The sequence below is a fragment of the Furipterus horrens genome, unplaced genomic scaffold, assembly GCF_987537825.1.
Source record: "Furipterus horrens unplaced genomic scaffold, mFurHor1.1.pri manual_scaffold_17, whole genome shotgun sequence".
NCBI classification, from domain to species: Eukaryota; Metazoa; Chordata; class Mammalia; order Chiroptera; family Furipteridae; genus Furipterus; species Furipterus horrens.
Genome location: NW_028327187.1, coordinates 74001092 through 74021090, shown reverse-complemented (window position 1 = coordinate 74021090; position 19999 = coordinate 74001092). Strand labels below are relative to the sequence as shown.

At 44.6% G+C, this 19999-nt stretch overlaps 1 protein-coding gene across 14 annotated transcripts in view; it reads right to left on the bottom strand.

Moving 5' to 3' along the window:
* Positions 1–619: 619 nt before the first annotated feature.
* The window catches only part of ZNF185 (zinc finger protein 185 with LIM domain), a 70928-nt gene continuing 51548 nt past the window's right edge, over positions 620–19999 (bottom strand). For 12 of the 14 annotated variants that reach the window (XM_090264329.1, XM_090264315.1, XM_090264328.1 and 9 more), the window contains 6 exons: positions 17415–17612; positions 13377–13457; positions 8831–8902; positions 5812–5914; positions 4055–4153; positions 620–2848 (listed from right to left, as the gene is read on the bottom strand). In XM_090264329.1, coding sequence (XP_090120455.1) covers positions 4055–4153; positions 5812–5914; positions 8831–8902; positions 13377–13457; positions 17415–17612 — 553 coding nt within the window. In that variant the 3' untranslated portion in view covers positions 620–2848. The remainder of the gene's footprint in view (positions 2849–4054; positions 4154–5811; positions 5915–8830; positions 8903–13376; positions 13458–17414; positions 17613–19999) is intronic. The other 2 variants (XM_090264321.1, XM_090264326.1) reach the window with 2 other exon arrangements.

Here is a 19999-nt window from a genome sequence, read left to right as displayed (position 1 = left end):
GATAGTTAAAGGGAAACAGAATTCAAATGAAGAATGTATTTTCTAAAACTGGGCCTGTCCACAGACAGAATGTGCTTATAAGGGACTGTGCTCCTGGTCACAGCAAGTGTGCAATAAGGACTAGCTGGCCATTTGTCTGCAATGGTAATGAAGAGCAGGATGAACCCAAAAGAATAACACATTTTTCATTAAGATCTGACCAGTTTAGAATTCCCACTTTTTGTTCATGAATAGTTCCTAGATTTTGCTATTTTTTCTCTTTAGATTTGACTCTTATTAAGGTATTTACTAGCTTTTGTAGAGAGAATGACTTCAGGTGATAGGAGAAATCACACAACCAAATACAGTAGTCCTTCTCTATATCACGGTTCACTTATCGTGGCCTCAATGTATCGTGGGATTTTAAAAAATATTATATTTAACTATTTATCACAGATTTTTCACTATTTCGTGGGATTTTGTGGTATTGTATATGTATGTTGTTAAAGTTATGTAGGTTTAAGGGTGTAGAATAAATGTAAGGTTCCTACTTTGTGGGGGGATCTAGAATGTAATACCCATAACAAGTGAGGGAATATGCTACACCAAGTTATTACACTTAAAAAAAAAAACCTTAACATTGACAATATATCTTAACATTTATTATAATTATGTGCATTGATGTGGGTTAAGCAAGTATGATTAAAAACATTAGTCAATTAAAAAGCAAAAGTATAACGAAACCACCCCTCTTCCCTGAGTCTGCAGAATTCATGCCTTTTTAGATTGAAAAAGGTCATTTTGGATAGAAATCAACATTGATCTTACAAGCTTTCTTTCAACCTCTTCCATGTTGTTTCTAAAACTCCCTTAAAAGGCAGAATGTACCTTGAAGGTGGGGATGCCAGCCTATCTTGGACCTCTTTATCCTGCACTCCATCAGCGGGGCCTGTACAAAGACAGAGATAGCACCTCCCACACAAAGGAGTGAGCTTACTTTCCCTTTCACTCATTCACTTAGCACCTGTGTCAGTGCCTACCATGTACCAAGTCTCATGCTACAGGCTAGACTTCAGAAAGACCAGCTTATATTTAGTGTCAGTAATTGTACCACTTGTTTCCTCCAGAGCAAATCTGATGCACATCTATGCAAATAAATGGAATGTTCCACTCTGATCATTTGGCAGGAAGAACAAGTCCACCAGCCAGCGTGCACAGGACTCAGAAACTGAAGAGAGATGGAGAGATGTTTTCTAATAAAATGAAGAGAACAGGCCATCATTTTTCATTAGAAATACTCTCAGGTTGTTCTTCCTCTAGAGCTTACACAACGTTGCTGGTCCCAAAGGCAGAGCACAATTGAACCTGAGCAGAGCATCACTGACTGCATGGATGGGCCTGCATCTATCCAGCCAGCCAATAGGTTTCTACTAGCTTGGGACAGAGTCTGGACTGCACAATAGGAAGTCACTGAAGGCCTTGTGTTCAGCTTGGCTAGCTCACTGGAGCTTTCCCTGGGTTGACAAACTCTTCTTTGGGAAGGTCTCTGAGTCAAACCTCTTCCTATAGGAGGGCATCTCAGTTCAGAAGTGTTTTCACAGAAAGAGGAGGAGAGGGAAGGGGAGCAGTTTGGCCCTTGTGGTGCTTCATAGGGCAACCTAGGATTCCCAGAGGAGTGTTATTTCACACCTTCCCCTCTTTGTTAAGAGTGTGCCGGGCGGGCACTGTGTCACCTGGTAAGATTAGGTTAACCTCTGCACAGTGCTTGGCACATACTCAGCACTAAATCAGTGCTTGCTGTTGTGGTTACTGTTACTGGAGAGAGAGAGAGAGAAAGCAATGGTTATGCATAATAGAATGACCACCTCTCTGAGCCTCGATATCCTCATAGGTAAACTGGGGACAAGAATACCCTCTGCAAAGAATCAGAATGGGGATTAACACCATCACTTTGTGATAATGTGTGGCATGTAGCAAAGCCTCAAGAAATGTTAGCTGCTTTTCTCCCTGCTTAATCCTGCTGGAGTGTATACACTCTATAACCTACTAAAGAAGATTTCTGTGTAAAGCTTAGGGACTGGGAATTGAGGGCAAAGGTATTAATCTGTTATCAAAATTCAGACATAGATGTTCCTTTGGTCAGTAGCCTCCTAAACATCACATCCTATAGAGTTTAAACCAAATTATGTAAACTTTCTAATACGGGTCCACATGCTTGCAGGAAAGATAACCTTAACTATATAGTGAAAGGTGGGTAGAGGAGTTAATTAAAATCTGCTATATAACTCAATCAAAAGCAACTAACTACTTTTAAAAGTATATAGAAAGTTTAAAATGTACATATGGCAAATAGATAAGCTAAACATTGGTCTATGCCAATCCCTAGCATTCAATGTCTGCAATTTACCCATCAGGGATCATCAACAGTTTTCGACCTGGCCCCGCAGAAGCTTCAGGAGTCTCCTTGTATTCTAAAGTACCAAAGGTACACACAAGAGTTGCAAACCAAAATGTGATTCACTCTCTGTCCCAAGTCAGTACACACTGAACCCAATGCTCCTGCCTATGCCTATCATATCAGGCCATCTGAACTCATCAGGAAGCCAACATGTCTTAGGGAAGCAATCCTCTTTGCTGAAGCCTGAAATAAGATCATAGATGTGAAGCACTTTCTGAGCTATAAAAAGCTACACACAAAAGTAATTATCATAGCATCATTAACATATGCTACTGAATGTAAGCAAGTTCAACTTGAGAAGGACAAAGGATGAAGAAATCAAATGATGAGGAAAAAGGAGCCAGCAACTTGGGACAACTGGGGATGGCCAAACTTGTCCAGGAGTCACCAGCTGCTTCTTAGCCTGGGGCACTAAAATAAAATAGAAATAACCATGAAATTAGAAATACACATCCAATCTAATGACCAGTCAGAGATTCTTGGGGTGGGGAACTGTTCCAGGATTAGCAGTGCAGGTCAATGTGCCTTTTGGAGGGAAGGCAAGACAGGCTTGTAGCTTGTGGAACACTTGGTTGCCACGCATTTCCTTTGCCTTCAAGGGATATATTCTGCTCTGTGGTTCTAGTTGAGGAGGTGCTAAAGAAAAGGGGCTACCAGGATCTGAAAAGGCAGTGTCCTTCCCTGGCTGGTGTGGCTCAGTGGATTGAGCATCAGCCTGTGAACCAAAAGGTCACTGGTTTGATTCCCGGTCAGGGCACATGTCTGGGTTGTGGGCTGGGTCCCCCATGAGGGGTGTGCAGGAGGCAACCGGTTGATGTATTTCTCATACACTGATGTTTCTCTTCTCCCTCCTTCTCCTCTCTGAAAATAAAACCTTCAAAAAAAATTTTTTAAAGGCAGTGTCCTATGGGCTCTGGATCTCATGAAGCTCAGACACTGGGGTCGATTCTGCTGGCTTTTAGCATAAAACATGTCTGCAGGCAGTGTTGACTACGTGGCCCAGAGGCTGCACAATCAGCCTTTTCTGGTTGGGCCAGCCCCAGGACAGCACCATCCTGGCCCACACATGCCTGCTTACCCTGACCTTTAGTTGCTGCCGCCTGCTCCCAACCTCTGTAGCCGTGCCTTGTTTTACTGAACACCTTGGCTGTCTTGTTCTTATCTAATGCTATATAAGCAATGCTAAAGGTGGCCCAAGGGCCTATAGCAGAGCCCTGAACCTGAATCTGAAGTCCAGGGTTGAGGTCCTAATTCTGCCATCCACCAGCTAGGTGCTTCCCCAGTCCCTTTTCCTTTCTAGGCCTTTATTTCCTTGTCCCCCAATGAGGATAACAACACAGGCCTGGCTGCCCTCCCAGGGCAGCCATAGGACTCAACTGAGGTGCATGGAAGGCGCTTCTTGAGAGGAAGAGACTACAACCTCTGCAAATTGGAAGTGTTCCTCGGGGGGTCTTTCCACCTAAGACTTAAAAGTATCAGGAGGACCCAGGGTCCCTTAACATAATAAAGGCTAAGAGAGATATCAGTGTCCTGAGATGGGATTCAGAAGGAGAACAGGGCACATTTTTTTCCCTCTAATAATCCCGGCTGCTTGGCCTTTGGGGCGACAGCACCCACCTAGAAGAGCTTCTCATAGCATTTCCCACAGTGGATGGTGTCACTGTGAATGAAGATCTGATCCAGGAGCTCACCCATTGGTTTACTGCAAATCCCACACTGAAAGAGAAATCAAGCTAGAGGTCAATACACAAGTGAAGCAACATAAATGAGTGGAGTGGGGAGGGAGACTGACTGAGGAGGCAGGCAGACACTGAGCAAAAGGCACACTCTGGACTTTGAAGTAGACAATTAAAAAATGGCAGAAAACAGATACAAAACCCAAACTAGAAATAAAACAAAACAAAACAAAACCCCACAAAAGCTAGCAGGCAAGACGATCATCTAGTAGTGGTTAGGAGCCCAAGTTTCAGAATTGGGCCTGCGTTTGAGCCATGAATCCACTAAGCAGGTCCTTGAATTGCATCCTTATAATGTTGATGAGATGCTGGAGAAACTTAACTTGTTTATATCAATTAGCTAATGGTAAAATTGGTTTTACACATTAAAATTGGTTTCAACAGATAGCATTATATGCTTAAAGTCACATAACGTATCAATGACGTTAAGTGAGGACTCACTGTACTACGTTTCTGTCATTTTAGCTACTGTGGACCAAGACTTGAGCTTCAACTTAGCCAACTGATGGTGTTGATCACTTAGGGGGTCACTTCTAGGAAGGAATTTAAGAAATGGCATGACTGACAGCCTTGGTTCCCATGCCATCCCCCCACCGCCCACCTGCTTGCAGTTGCCTGTGAGTTTCCCATGATAGTGGGGTGCGTCAACCCGAGCTCCGTTTGGCCTTGATCAGCCCTCAGACTCACAGCTGCAAGATAAATGACTGAATTCCATAGTTTCTTTTTCTTTTTCCTCTACAAAAGAGCCCCCTCCTCCCCTAGGAGACCGGAGTCGGGCCATTCGCAGCACAGCTTCCTCCCCGCTTGCTAATTCCCTCAATAAACTTCTTTTCTTCTGCTCGCTGCCTCTTCATGGTTCTCTGAGCAACTCTGTTCTTACAGTGACCTTTCCTGAGAGGCAGCAGAATGTAGGTGGGATAACATGAGTTCTGATGTCAGAACCAGGATTGCGACCCTTGCTTCTGAGCAGCTCTGGAATTCTAGAAAAATAACTCCCTTTCTACATCTGTGCTCATGGTCTATAAGGCAGCTCTCAGGCAGCCAGCCCACATTCCAAGAATCTTCCAAAAATAACAGGTCTCACTATTTTGTCACAACTCCAACTTCCCCAGCCCTTATGTGAGCCCCAACCAGGCAAGTTTAAAATCCCTGCCCCTCCATGCCTCCTTCTCTACATCTCCTCCCCTGCCTGTGGACCTGCTTTCCTAATCTTATTCCTCTGTGCCATGGGCAAGGAGGTAACTGCCTTTGTGCATGTTTAACCACCTGGAAAATACCCTGGTGTGCCCCTTCACGTCAGACTCCAGATCCGTCTCCCTCACAAAGCCTTCCATCAGTGCTTGCTCTGCTGTCCGCTTACACTACTCCCCTACAAAGCCAACCACATAAGAGAGTCCTCCAGACTCACTTCCTGCATTTCCATATGTCCTCTTCTCTCATTAGTCCACTCTAATCAAGCTTTGGTCCCCCTCACTCATTTACTCCCTTTGACTTGGAAGCTCATTCAGCTCCCAGTTCTTCAAGGCTTCTGAGATGAAGCTCAATCATACTGAGTTCAGGCCTTCTCCACACTCTCTGAACCCACAGGACTCCCTAACTCTGGACAATGCTCTCAACAGCACCACCCTTCTTTCTTACCTTAAAGCAATAGTCATGGCAGCAGATGCCAAGATGTTCGAGGGTAATCTTTGGACAGTCTAGGATCTCTCTGTTGCAGTAAGTACAGATCCCTCCAGTTGTTCTGTGAGATGAAAAACGAGAACCTGGTGGTCAGGCTGGCATACAGGCTACTGCCGTTAATCCAGTCACACCCTCTGGTTTGACATAGCTAGGCCTAGGTTTGCAGCCAGTATTCCCAACCTGCCATCTTTTTCTGTGGTGACCCACATAGTCCTGGGCCAGACTGGGCCTCTGTAGACCCTCATGATTACCAGAGAGTGGTCATGTATCTTTACCTTACTATTGTATGTGTAGACACCCTGATGAGCTTCTTATTCCAGGCAGCTTGCCTGTCCCTGCCCCTAGTCTAGCATATCTGCTCTCCTCTAGAACAGGAATACCCATGTTTCCTCCTACAGGACACATGTCCTTGTACGTCCTACCTGGCCACCTGTCTTGCTGGCACTTCTGTTCATGCCTTGGGTCACCAAGCCCTGCCCTCTTGGACTGTACACTCTTGAACCCCTGTGATACTCACTGTGTGACTCAAACATCTCAGAACTATTATTTATTCTTTACAGACCTGTTTTCTTCACTGTTACCTGAGTAAACCGCATCTCTTAGATTCCTTGCTCCCCTATTCCAAAAATTGAAAAATGGGACTTTATCATTAAGACCATCCTGTGAAGAAAAATAAAGTACCTAGGAATGAATTTAACCAGGGAGGTGAAACACCTGTACTTGGAAAACTAAACAACACTGAAGAAAGAAATTAAGGAAGATACAAATAAATGGAAGCATATACTGTATTCATGGATTGGAAGAATTAACATCATTAAAATGTCCATACTACCCAAAGTAATCTATAGATTCAACACAATCCCCATTAAAATATCAATGACGTATTTTAAAGAATTGGAACAAATATTTCAAAAATTTATATGGAATCAAAAATGACCCCAAATAGCCTCAGCAATCTTGAGAAAGAAGAACAAAGTAGGAGGACTCACAATACCTGATATCAAACTATGCTACACGACCACTGTAATCAAGACAGTCTGGTACTGGCATAAGAACAGACACATAGCTCACTGGAACAGAATAGAGAGCCCAGAAATAAAGCCAGGTCTCTGTGGTCAATTAATATTTAACAAAGGAGGCAGGAGCATAAAATGGAGTAAAATAGCCTCTTCAACAAATGGTATTGGGAGAACTGGATAGGTACATGAAAAAATGAAACTAGACCACCAACTTACACCACACACCAGAATAAACTCAAGATGGATGAAAGACTTAAACATAAGTCGTGACACCATAAAAGTCCTAGAGGAAAACATAGGCAGGAAAATCTCAGATATCCCATGCAGCAATATTTTTGCCAATATATCTCCCAGGGCAAGGGAAATAAAGGAAAGGATAAACAAATGGATCTATATCAAACTAAAAAGCTTCTCCTTGGCTAAAGAAAACATCAGCAAAATGAAAAGGGAACCCACCATATGGGAGAACATAATTGCCAATGATACCTAGGACAAGGGTTTGATCTCCAAAATATATAAAGAACTCATATGACTCAACACCAGGAAGATAAAGAATCCAATTAAAAAACGGGCAAAGCACCTGAACAGACACTTTTTCAAGGAGGGCATACAGAGGGCCCACAGACAAAGAAAGGATGCTCAACATCACTAGCCATCAGAGAGATGAAAATTAAAACCACAATGAGATACCATCTCACACTGGTTAGAATGACCATCATCAACAAATCAACAAATAACAAGTGTGGCGAGGATGAGGAGAAAAGGGAACCCTAGTGCACTGTTGGTGGGAATGCAGACTGGTGCAGCCAATGTGGAAAACACTATGGAATTTCCTCAGAAAACTGAAAATGGAACTGCCTTTTGATCCAGCAATTCCACTGCTGGGATTATACCCTAAGTATCCTGAAACACCAATTCAAAAGAATCTATGCACTACTATGTTCATAGCAGCACTATTTACAATAGCCAAGTGCCGAAAACAGCCTAAGTTCCCATCTGTAGATGAGTGGATCAAACAACTGTGGTACATTTACACAATGGAATACTATGCACCAGAGAGAAAGAAGAAACTCCTACCCTTTGTAACAATAGCATAGATGGAACTGGAGAGTGTTGCAGGTGGCTAAAGACAAATACCATATTATCTCACCTATAAGAGGAATCTAAAGGACAAAACAAAGAAATGAGCAAAATAGAACCAGAGGCATGGAAACAAGGAACAGACTGACAGTGACCAGAGGGGAGGGGATAGGGGAAGAAAGGGGAAAGGAGGGCGAAAGGAGGGGAAAAGTCTAGTCAAGGAACATGTACAAATGATCCATGGACATGGACAACAGGGTGGGGATTGGCTGTGGTGGGGGGGGTGTAGGGAAGGGGAGAGCAATGGGGGAAAATTGCAATGACTGTAATAAAACAACAACAATAAATAATAATAATAATAATAATAATAAAAGACCATCCTGTGAATTGCTGTCATCTAGTGACAGCTTTTGAAACTGCTGAATGAGGCACTCTGCACCTTCATTCATTTCAAATGAATGGTTCTCTCTGGCTCTTTTCCGGCTTCTTGATGATAACAACCCACTTTTCTTTATTTCCCACCTACCACTCTCTTTTGTAATGTTTTTCTAGTCAGATTTGCAAGTTTATAAAGTGAACAAATAGGTTCTAATCCCAAGGGCCTCTCCTGCTGACATGAGCCCCTTAGGCTTTCACACATCACCATCTCCTTTCTCAGTAGCCCTTTGTGTTCAGCCTGTGGTCTTAGCTGGATTCAAAGGTTTTAGTTGACAGAAGTGTGACATCCCAATAAGGCATACACAGTGTTGTGACATGTCTGAAAGCAGATCAGAAGCAGCAAAACAGCAAACAAAACCAAGTGGACTTAGCATGGAAATCTCCCTCAGCTGTTTCTCTTCTGTGGACCTGTGAGCTCCCTAGTAAGACAGCAGACTTACCTCTCAAAGTACAGTGTGCTTTCATGTGGGGGCTTCTTCTCCATGTTGAAGGAGTCCTCAGTGCTGCCAGTGCTGCAGGGAGTGTGATGGGGGAAGAGGAGGGCAGGTAATGAGAGCCAGGTCACAAGGCTTTTTCACTACCACAATCATGAGCGAGGATGTTTTTCTCATTAATGCTGTGACCACAAACTAAGACATGACTCTGCATGGCCAGCCATCATCTGTTATGCTAAATGGCAAGGGAAGCTTTAAACTTGGTGTCAAGGAGGCATAATTATCTTGGAGGAGAGCCCTTGTATGGCAGACAAAGAGGATATGCTGTGCTGAAGCATGGCCAGCATTTTTGAGGCTGTGTATACCATGAGGACCCCCCATTTCACTGATGAGTGGGAAAGGAACAAGGCTTTTTCTCCCCACATATGTATCTGCACTGTAATGTACAGTCACCAGAAGCCCACTCACAGCAGAAATTAGACACTAGAGATGGGAACAAAGAAAACATTCCAATGTAATAATACCTGTGATTGCATTACGGGGTCAGATTAGGAGTGAGATTTTTTTTCTTTTTTCATCATCATTTTTCAATAATATGAATTTTTATAATAAAAACTAATGCTTAAAAAAATAAAACTACTGCCAGGGAAGGGTGACTATAAGCCCTGTGGTATGCTTTAGTGAAGCTGCCGTGCTCACAGGAAACATGGTAACCTTCTGAGGTAGTCAGGAAAAATGACTCAGATGTTAAGCAGCCTGCCTAAGGTCATGCCCAAAGGAAGGGGTGAGCCAGAATTCCAACCCAGGCTCTCATTTCTTCTGAGAATTAAGCTTACCTCTAAGCCTCCTGAGGCAAAAGGGGGAAATACACTGGACTACACAATTCTCACCGTGCAACAAAGAAAGTCTACTGGTTTGTCATAAGATGTAACATTTTGAACGAATGTTAAATTCAATTTTAAAATAAACTTACTTGCCAGAGTATAAGAAATAAATTTAACAGAGTGGTGAGGCTGGGAGAAGAAAAACCAGAAGATGGACAAAGTTCAGTCAAATGGCACTCATAGAGGCAAATGCTAGATGGCAAGAGCAGCTCCCCTGAGGGTGCTGGAGGTTTTCCATACATTATTTCCAATCTCAAAACTATAGAGACAGAAAATAGATCAGGGGCTGAGGCTGGTGGTGTGAAGGGCTGCTCTTTTGGGGTGATGAAAATGTTCACAGGGAACTAGATAGTGGTAATGGTTACAAAACATAGTGAATGTACTAAAATCTATTGAACTGTACACTTTAAAACTGAATTTTTCCCCAGCTATCATGGCTCAGTGGATTGAGCGCCAGCCTGTGAACCGAAAGGTCACAGGTTTGATTCCCAGTCAGGGCACATGCCTGGATTGCGGGCCAGGTCCTCAGTTGGGGGTGTACTAGTGGCAACCAATCGATGCATCTCTCACACAATGGTGTTTCTCTCCCTTTTTCTCCCTCCCTTCTCCTCTCTAAAAAATAAATAAATAAAATCTTTAAAAGAATAATAATAATCTAGTCAATGGGGGGCCAAGGTGGGGCTTGAAACATGACCCCCAAGTTCATTCTCATCAATTCAGTGCACCAGTGAAAACTTGCCCAGAATCCCCAGAGACCCAATCCTGAAATAAGATCAGGAGGCTTCTCTCTGTTACTAAAATCCTCACCTTAGCAGTGAGATGGTATATCATAAAAAACATTCCCAGGGAGATGCTGTTTCAGTGTAGGTTTTTTTATCCTCACCTGAGGGCATGCCCATTGATTTTAGAAAGAGAGGAAGGGAGGGAGAGAGAGAGGGAGAGAAAGATTGATCGGTTGCTTCTCACACGCACCTCAACTACGGCCAAACCCATAACCTAGGCATGTACCCTGACTAGGAATCAAACCCGTGACTCTTTGATTTACAGGACAACACTCCAATCAACTGAGCCACACTGGCCAGGGCTGTGTGGATTGTTTTAAATTGATGTGGTATGGAGGAACCCTTCCAAATGACTTCAGGAAGCAAGAAGATAAAGAAATGATGAGTGAAAAGTTATGCATATATCAGGATCTGAAGTCAAATGTGTGTTCAAATGAGGGAACCTGACATGCTGGAAAGGATGTGGGAGCTGAAGAGAGGAGTTTCATGTTCTGGAACAAGATGAAATTAACTGTGCTGTCTCTAAGGGCTCCATCACTTCTGTAGAGAGTAATGCTTTCAGTATTACACAGAAGAAAGCTTGCAAGACTTCTAGTCAAGATGGAGGCATAGGTAGGCACGTTTTCCCTCCTCATGCAAACACAGAAAGAATTACAACCAGATCTCAAAAACAAATTGAACTGTATGGAAGTCCGACAACCAAGAATTTAAAGAATCCACATTCATCCAGAGGGGTAAGAGGGATGGAGTTGCAGAGACAGGGCAGAAAGGCAGTGTGGTGTGGATAGGAGGTGGTGACAGCAGAATGGACAGTCCCACGTTCGCATGCAGTGGATAAAATCGGGAGGGATACCTTGGGAACTATCAGTCACAGCCCCAGGCCAGACCACACAACCAAGGATTCCAACTCAGGGAAGATAAACCCCCATTATCTCTGGCTGTAAAAACCAGTGGGGGTTGGGACAGTGGAACAAACTGCTGGATTTTCACCACTTAAAGGGCCTGCATGAGCTTAGAACATATGCAAACCCCACAGCTGCAGTTGGAAGGGCGTGAATTGCATATGAGAGGTGGGTGAGATTACTGGAAGAAGGGCAAGTGTCGAGCAGGCCACCAGAAGCCAGGCACTGTCCCCTCTCTGAGCCATTCACATACACACACAGAGTCACAAAGTGGTTAAGTGGGTAGCCCTGCCTTAGTAACTACCTAAGGCTCCGCCACACACAATTTACAGGTGCCTTTGCTACATAGGCCACTCTGCTAAGACAGGGAGTAAAAGCAGCTCTACCTGGTACACAGAAACAAACACAGGGAGGTTGCCAAATTGAGGAGGCAAAGAAATACAGCCCAAATGAAAGAACAGAAAAAAATCCCGGAAAAATAACTAAATGAAATGGAGATAGCCAACCTATCAGATGCAGAGTTGAAAACACTGGTGATAAGGATGCTCAGAGAAGTCATAGAGTACAGCCAAAAAATAAAGGAAGAAATAAAGGTTATACAAACTGAAATAAAGAAAAATATACCAGGGACCAACAGTGAAGGGAAGGAAGCTGGGATTCAAACCAACAGTTTGGAACAAAAGGAAGAAATAAACATTCAACTAGAATAGAAAGAAGAAACAAGAATGCAAAAAAAATGAGGAGAGGCTTAGGAACCTCTGGGACAACTTTAAATGTACCAACATCTGAATCTTAGGGGTTCCAGAAGGAGAAAAGGAAGAGCAAGAAATTGAAAACTTATTTGAAAAAATAATGAAAGAAAACTTCCCTAATTTGGGGATGGAAATAGACACGCAAATCCAGGAAGCACAGACAGTGCCAAACAAGTTGGACCCAAAGAGGACCACATGAAGAAACACCATAATTAAAATGCCAAAGGTTCAAGATAAAGAGAGAATCTTAAAAGCAGCAAGAGAAAAGCAGAAAAGTTACCTATCAAGGAGTTCCCATAAGACTGTCATCTGATTTCTCAAAAGAAACTTTGCAGGCAAGAAGGGACTGGCAAAAAGTATTCAAAATTATGAAAAGCAGGGACCTACAACCAAGATTACTCTATCCAGCAAAGCTACCATTTAGATTGGAAGGGCAGATAAAGTGCTTCCTAGACAAGGTAAAGCTAAAGGAGTTCATCATCACCACGTCATTATTATATGAAATGTTAAAGGGACTTATTTAAGAAAAAGAAGATCAAAACTATGAACAGTAAAATGACAACAAGTTCACAACTATCAACGACTGCATGGAAAAAGTAAAAACAAAAACCAACTAAGGAAACAACCAGAACAGGAACAGAATCATAGGTATGGAGATCATTCGGAGGGTTATCAGCAGGGAGTGGGGAGAGGGAGAATGGGGGGAAAATACAGGGATTAAGAAGCATAATTGGTTGGTAAAAATAGATAGGGCAGTGTTAAGAATAGTGTAGGAAAGGGTGAAGCCAAAGAACTTACAGTACGCACAACCCATGGACATGAACTAAAGGGGGTATTGCTGGAGGGAAAGGGGGTACTGGGTGGAGGGGGGCAAAGGGGGAAAAACTGGGACAACTGTAATAGCATAATCAATAAAATACATTTAAAAAAAGAAAGCTTGTAGTCTACTGAGAAACAAAGACAGGCAGAAGGGGATGGCACTGGAAGTGGGGTGTACAATGAATTAATGATAAAGGGGAAACGCAAAGGCACCAAGTTAGGCAGAACAGCTGGAAATGCATAAGTCACATCTGTAGGCAATTACGACATTCATCCATTCAACCTAAGATTACACAGAAGCTACTCTGGGCCAAGTCCTGGATGAGGTGGTGGGGATGGGATGCAGGAATGAGGACAACACAGTGCCCTGCAGGAGAAAGCCATGACATGAATGATCAGGGACTTGCTCTTACCTGCTGTAGTGTGAAGACACCAGCTTCCTGGAAAATACCTCACTAGCATTCATGTACTCCTTCATGAAGAGAATCCCTTTGCTGTAGAATGAGCACAGCAGAACAGAAAGAGGTATACTGAAAGATTCTGAGGGACTGGGCCTGTCTCAAAGGAGGGGTTCAGGGCTAGGAGGATCCCCCAGCTGGTTTGACAGAAGTGAAGGAGCTAATGGGAAGGCCTGGGAGCAGAGGCACTGTCTTGCTCCAGCCCCTTCTGGGCAAGGACAGCAGCAAAGGGGAGCTGCTGGACTGCTGAGCTCACTGGGAACTCAGAATGAAATCAAAGCCCATGGGTTCAGCTTGCTGTGTATGGGTGTAAGAGCCCTACCTATAAAGAGGGTCCCTGAAGCCAGTGGTGATAGTTCTCCTTTTTCACACAGATATCAACACAACCAGAGGCTGCCCCACCCCACCAAACTTCAGTACAGTGGACTTTCTTATTCCCCCTCTCTGACTACATTTTCTTCTCCTTCTACTGGGACCAGGAGAGCCTCCAACTCTCAACCCTAGACTGTTGGTCCTCTCCACTCTGTGTGAATCTCCATCAGCAATCTAACCTCTCCCTTGTCGTTCATGAAGCTCCTGAGGCCCAGAAGTCACGTCATCTTGGCCAGGCCCCTGGAGACATTGGAACCAAGGCCTGCCTCATGCTGGCCTGACCACATTCCCAAATTTAGCTATTTTTGTGCCTGATGTCAGCAGAGGTACCTCTGATCCTCCCCCCACACATATCTCACTCAGCCTCTCTGCAATGGTTCTCTTCCTACACTCTTAAGATAGCAGATGAGGCCAGGAATGCAGGTGAGGGACTGGGTGTGCACCTCTCCTTACAACAGGTAATGTGAGGGAGACAGACATATGCCCTGGCCTCAGTGGGCTTTCTTTGGCCTTTCCAGGCATGTTCCTCAAGAGTTATTACCAAAGTCCGATGGATGGCAAAGCCCTAGGAAGTACCACCTCAGCTTCTTATTGGGATAGGGACTCAAGCTGTGCTATGTGGCCCCTCAACCAATGGGCTACTAGCAGTTGGGGGAGGCACTAGAGTTAATGTCAGGGAAGTGACATGAGAAAAAAGCCTAGTCCTTTAGCTCTAGGGAGGGAACAGCCCAGAGAACATGTCCCACATTGTTCCTTGTTACCTGGTTGAGCTGGGGTTCAATTCAGTTGGAGAGTCTGGGGTCTAAACATAAGACTGCTCAGTGGCAGCAGTGACTGTAACACTGACCATACAGCTTAAGGGGTGTCTCACCATGAAAGAAGTAGAGGAAGGGGTAAGTGTGTCCATACTGAGAGCTGACATCAAACGGGGTCAAACAGGGTTTTCGAACCCTAATCCTCAGACTGCCCTTCAAAGAGGTTTTTTTGTTTAATGCCAATGTTTTTGAAATAACCCTTGCAAAACACTGAGCTTTTACTCTTTGAGACTCCTGAGATCAATATCTGGTACCACTCACTGCACAGATGAGAAAACCCAGGCTAGGTGAGTCAGGTCACCCTGTGGGTCAGTGGCAAGATCCCAAACTTCCAGTATCCACCAGAACTTCCCACTGCAGCCAAGAGCCTTGGCCTGTGATTTACTTGGTTAGAGCACATCCATAGCATTACTAGGGACTTGAAAGACACAGCCCAGATCAATCCCTCACTGGATGGGACAGCCCCTTCCTAGGATCAGTCTCCCTTCCCTCCAACCCTCCAGTGAGCTCCCTGTAGAACACAAGGCTGAGGGAGAGAGGGACAAATGAATTTAAGCATGACCAGGGAAGAGACACAGCTGCAGTTCATTCTGGAAGGCATCACCTATAAGCAGAGGCAAGAAACTGACAGGTACAATGGTTTTTATGAATCTCCATCTTTGACTACAACATATAGCCCTTGACCTGGAATTTGACCTCCTAGCCAGCTCACAAGGCCTTTCTCTGGCCAGGCTGTCATTTACTCTCACTGTGCCTGCTCCCAGATCACCAGTCCCATACTAAAGCTGCTGCAGCTATCCAATGCAATTCAGTGCATCCTGTTTGGCCCCATCACTGCCACCCCCTGCCCCATTTGTGCCATCCATATCACATCTGCCCACTGTTAAGGAGCCTCAGGCCAGCTTGGTGGATACACACTGCCCTGGGTTGATTTTAGTTTCTCTCCAACATGTTGTTTGCTCAGATCATGCTCTGGATGTGGTCTGCCTCCACCTGGCCAAGGCTCTGGGGTATCATTCCCTTGCCAGAGAATCCAGTGTCCAAAACCTCAACTAGTCTAAGAGTGGGGACGAGGGAAAACAATCATGATCTAGCACCTCCTTGGCTCCCCAGCCTCATCTTCTTAAATAATGTCACATGTACCTGAAGCTCTAACCATACTTAATGAGCTCTCTCGTACCTTTGCACTTAACACCATCTTGTCTTTCAGGAAGCCCTTCCAGAGTACCTGCCCTTTCACCCCAGGCCTCAAGGTGTCCAGTCACTCTCTGCATATTCCTACATCACCCTATGACACAAAAATACACCATGGAAACTAGAGGAGGTAGACAGGCTGAGAGGGAAAGCCCCACAGAGAGGAACTTTGAAAGAGATGGAGGATAAAATACAGAGCCAGAGAACTGACTACAAGAGGAAGGAAACAGCATCCTCTTCTGATTGAACAAGAAAGTGTCTGGCATCCTGTGATCCACACCCAGTACAACAGTCAAGGGGACAGTACAGCTGAGGGAGCAAGGTGAAAAATAATACCATGGGGATCCCTCGAGGACTGCAATATGAGCAATGGGAAACCTCCAATGGCAGAGCTCCCTAATCGTCATGGGGAAACATGCCACCTCCCTCCTGTAGCCTACTCCCACTGGCCTACAAGGTCCAGCCCTGGCCCCACCCACCTGGTCTTGTATCCCTTCCTCACTGCACTTCTTGCCCTCCAACCACACGGATCTTCTTTCAGTGCTTTGTTACAGACTCCCTTTTTTATTATGACTTCTGTACATGTTGCTTCCTCTACCCATGTTTTGTGTTCCCCAGTTCTTTGCCAGGCTGGCTCTTCCTTGTATGTTAGGTCTCAACTGAACTGTTCCCTCTTCAGCAGAAAATGTTTTTGCAGACTAACACCCCTACTCTGTCATCTCTCCATCAGAGCATTTAGTTTCTTTCTTCTCTGGGCTTATCACAAATAGAGGCAGCAGATATAACACAGCAATTAGCAGTACAGGTTCTGGGCTCTGTCTGGGTTCTAATCCTTGTTAGGCTACTGCCTGGTTGCATGAGTGTTCGCAAGGTATTTAACCTCCCTCTGCCTCTGTTTGTGATCTGTAGAACAGAGATAATAGTACCTCCTCATAGAGTTGGTGTGAGAATTGAGTATGCATAAAGCATGAGAATGGTGCCTGCACATTCTCTCAGCACACGGCAGATGCTAATAGTTATCACTATGGGGTTTTTGTTATCGTGTTCATTTATTCGTATGCTGTGTGCCCCTTAAGGGCAGGTGGGCAGGGCCCTGGCCATCTTGTTCAATATGTTTATGGCCATTGCCTACAACTGGCTCACATGAAGCTATTCCCAAACTCATGGCCACACCGAGAAAAGATCTCTGGGGAGTAAAGGGAGCACCTAAATGCTGCCATGCAAGGCCAGACTGGTGGTGGTGGCAGTGGGAGACTTCACTGAACTTCCTTTATCTCTGGCAGGGAGTCCCATCTACATCAGGGCACACCTTCCTCAGAGACCTTCCATATCCCTTTCCAGAGCCAGGTATTCATGATCCAAATAGCTGTCAGACAACATGGTTCTCTGTGCCAGACTTGGTTTAACACATTTTAAGCTGTGGCTCCAAACTGAAGCCCATGTACACCTACCCCTCTGATGCTCATTGCTGGTCAGCTTCCCACTGGCTCCCAACCACACACACCTGCAGAAGGTGACTGGTGTGCTAAGTGTGTCAGGGTTTGTTCTGAGTTGTGGACCATGACAAAACCCTGGCTGTAGGAGCAGGAGACCAGCACTTTATAGCTCTCACCTGCTGGCCTGGCTCTCCAAATCCATGAGCTGCTGGGGTCTTCTGGGGCTGCTTTTCCCCTCTGGAGTGCTGGGGTCTTCACACTTCTGGGAGAATGCAGCTGGGTCTTCCTGGCCACTTTGCAGGGCCCCAGGCTTCTCCTGCCAGTTCTCCCCCAGTTTGGTGACCACATTCTTCTCCTCAAAAACTGTCAGGGAGCTGAGGAAAAATGAATGCCCTTATGGAACGAGTGTTGTGAGGTTAGTCCCTGCTCACCCAATGCAAACCGAAATCACTTCCCATGGGCATAGCAGCTCCTCTCCTGGAGGGTGGGGCAGAAAAGAGCCCAGGATGGCCTCCATATAGGGGAGCAGTCTATTTCTTCCTCAGGATGACCCCAGTACTGCTACTTCCTTCCCGCCAACAAAAGCAGTGTCCCCAATAACAGCTGATGACAAAAATCTACTCCTACCTGGGAACAGTAGTACTGCTGTCCCCCTCCTCCCACTGTGATCCACCTTTCTCCAAGCCTTCCCCATCCCAGTCCATCTGTCCTACCTAAAAAGTCCCCAGCTATGTTTTCTTCCCAACCCCGTGCTTGGACCAGTGTATGCAGCCAGGCCCTGCCGGGGGCCCTTACCTCCCTAGGAAGGCGCTTGTCCCTTAGGCTGCCCTGGCGGGGCTTGGTGGGGTGACAGAGAAGGAACAGGACTGTCATGTAAGCTGTATTCTCAAAAGGGGCGGTGACCCCATAATGGGGGTGTGGCATATAAACCAAAATGCCCCCACGCACCTGGAGCCCATTTGTGATCCCCATTCACCATCTGGCAGACAATGCGGGCAAAGCCTCAGATTAAGCCTAGCCAATGACTAGCTCGTCCAGGGTGGCCATTTTCTTTATTGACGGTCGCGTTTCCAGGCGGGCACCGGGCCCTTCCTAAGGGTCGCAAGAAATGGCGGCGCGCACAGACGCACACACACTGGCCACCGGGCACCTAGGAAGCCGGCGCATGCACACGAAGGCGCGCAGGTGCAATGGCTGCTTTGTGTTCACAGCTAGGACTTACGCGTCTTCTCTATTGCAAAGCAGTCATTGCTGTCATTATGGGGCAATATAATTTTCATCTCTCTCTCTTTTTGTTTTTTTTCCAGATGAAAAAGCTGGGCTGAGGATCCCACTGAAGCTTATAAATGGTAGTCAGGATGGCAATTCAACCTCATTCCCGTGGCTCAATCTGATCATGTATCTGCCTTGAGATTTCCCATCTCTAAATCTGGGGATTACATGTTGGGTGGAAGCGAGAGCTAGGGCTCATCACTTAAACATCATGTTTAAAACAAACAAGAAGGCCTTTCTCAAATTCAGCCATGCTCCCTCCCCCTCAGCAGCTTCTCTTCTCCCCCAACAGCCAAACTTCTTGAAAGAGATGTCTGCACTCACTTCTTTATTCTTTTCTCCCCTGTCATGTAGCTTTGCTGAAGGACCTCTCTACCCCCATGTGTCTAGACCAATATAATACCCATTAGATCCCTGCCCTCATTGGAGGTTCTTCAGGATTTCAGGGACCCTAAAATCAACCATCGGAGGCTGAAAAACCTAATTGGAAATGATCTGGGTATTTTATCCAGGTAGATGAGCTTTGCAGATACCCCAACTGATGTTTGCTTTCTCCTTGGTCCCTCACCCCAAATTCAGTAAGTCTCCATAAGATTACATATCAGGGCAAAAAAAAAAAAAATCTTAAAAGCCTCCTCTACAAATATTAGTAGGAAGCTTTAGCCTTCATATGGAGCAGGTAACCTCAACTTCTCCTATCTGCTAGAAACACAATTCTGATAAAAATATAAAATAAAGCAAAAACTAGAACTAACTCTCACATAAACCACTGCATTTTGTATTTCTGTGTTTATACCTGACTCATGGCTGTACATTTATAATTAATTCCATAACATCTCTATTTGTTTCTGTGTCTGTGTGTGTGTATGTGTGTGTGTGTGTATATATATATATGTATAATATTTTTTTGACTCTGGATAGTATTACCAAACTAACTTAAAATCCATTGTGCTTTATTCTAATTGGCTTCGAGATAAATAAGCACTTATATAAATTAAATATTCCTAAAACTCTAATAAATTAAACTATTTATAATACTTTAAATGTAAAAAAATAAAGTATTGTCATAAGAACTAACCCAAACGCTTTTAAAAATTCAAGTACAAAGAATTTAGGTAAATGTTTGCCAAACAAGACTAGTTTAATATTGTTACTTTAATTTAAAAAAAAAATACGGCCCTGGCTGCTGTGGCTCAGTGGATTGAGCATCGGCCTGCGAGCCAAGTGTCGCTGGTTCGATTCCCAGTCAGGGCACATGACTAGGTTGCACGTCAGGTCCCCAGTTGGGGGCGCAAGTGAGAGGCAACCACACAGTTAAAAAAAAAAAATACAGCTATGTATTGTGAGTTATAAACATTACAGCTAGCAAAAGCATATATTTTTATTCTACCTGGGTGTATTCTTCCTAAACATAAAACAGGTTCACTGGTCAAATAAGCTAGTATTACATCTACTAGATGTTTAAGATTATAAAAATATAAATTTGCTT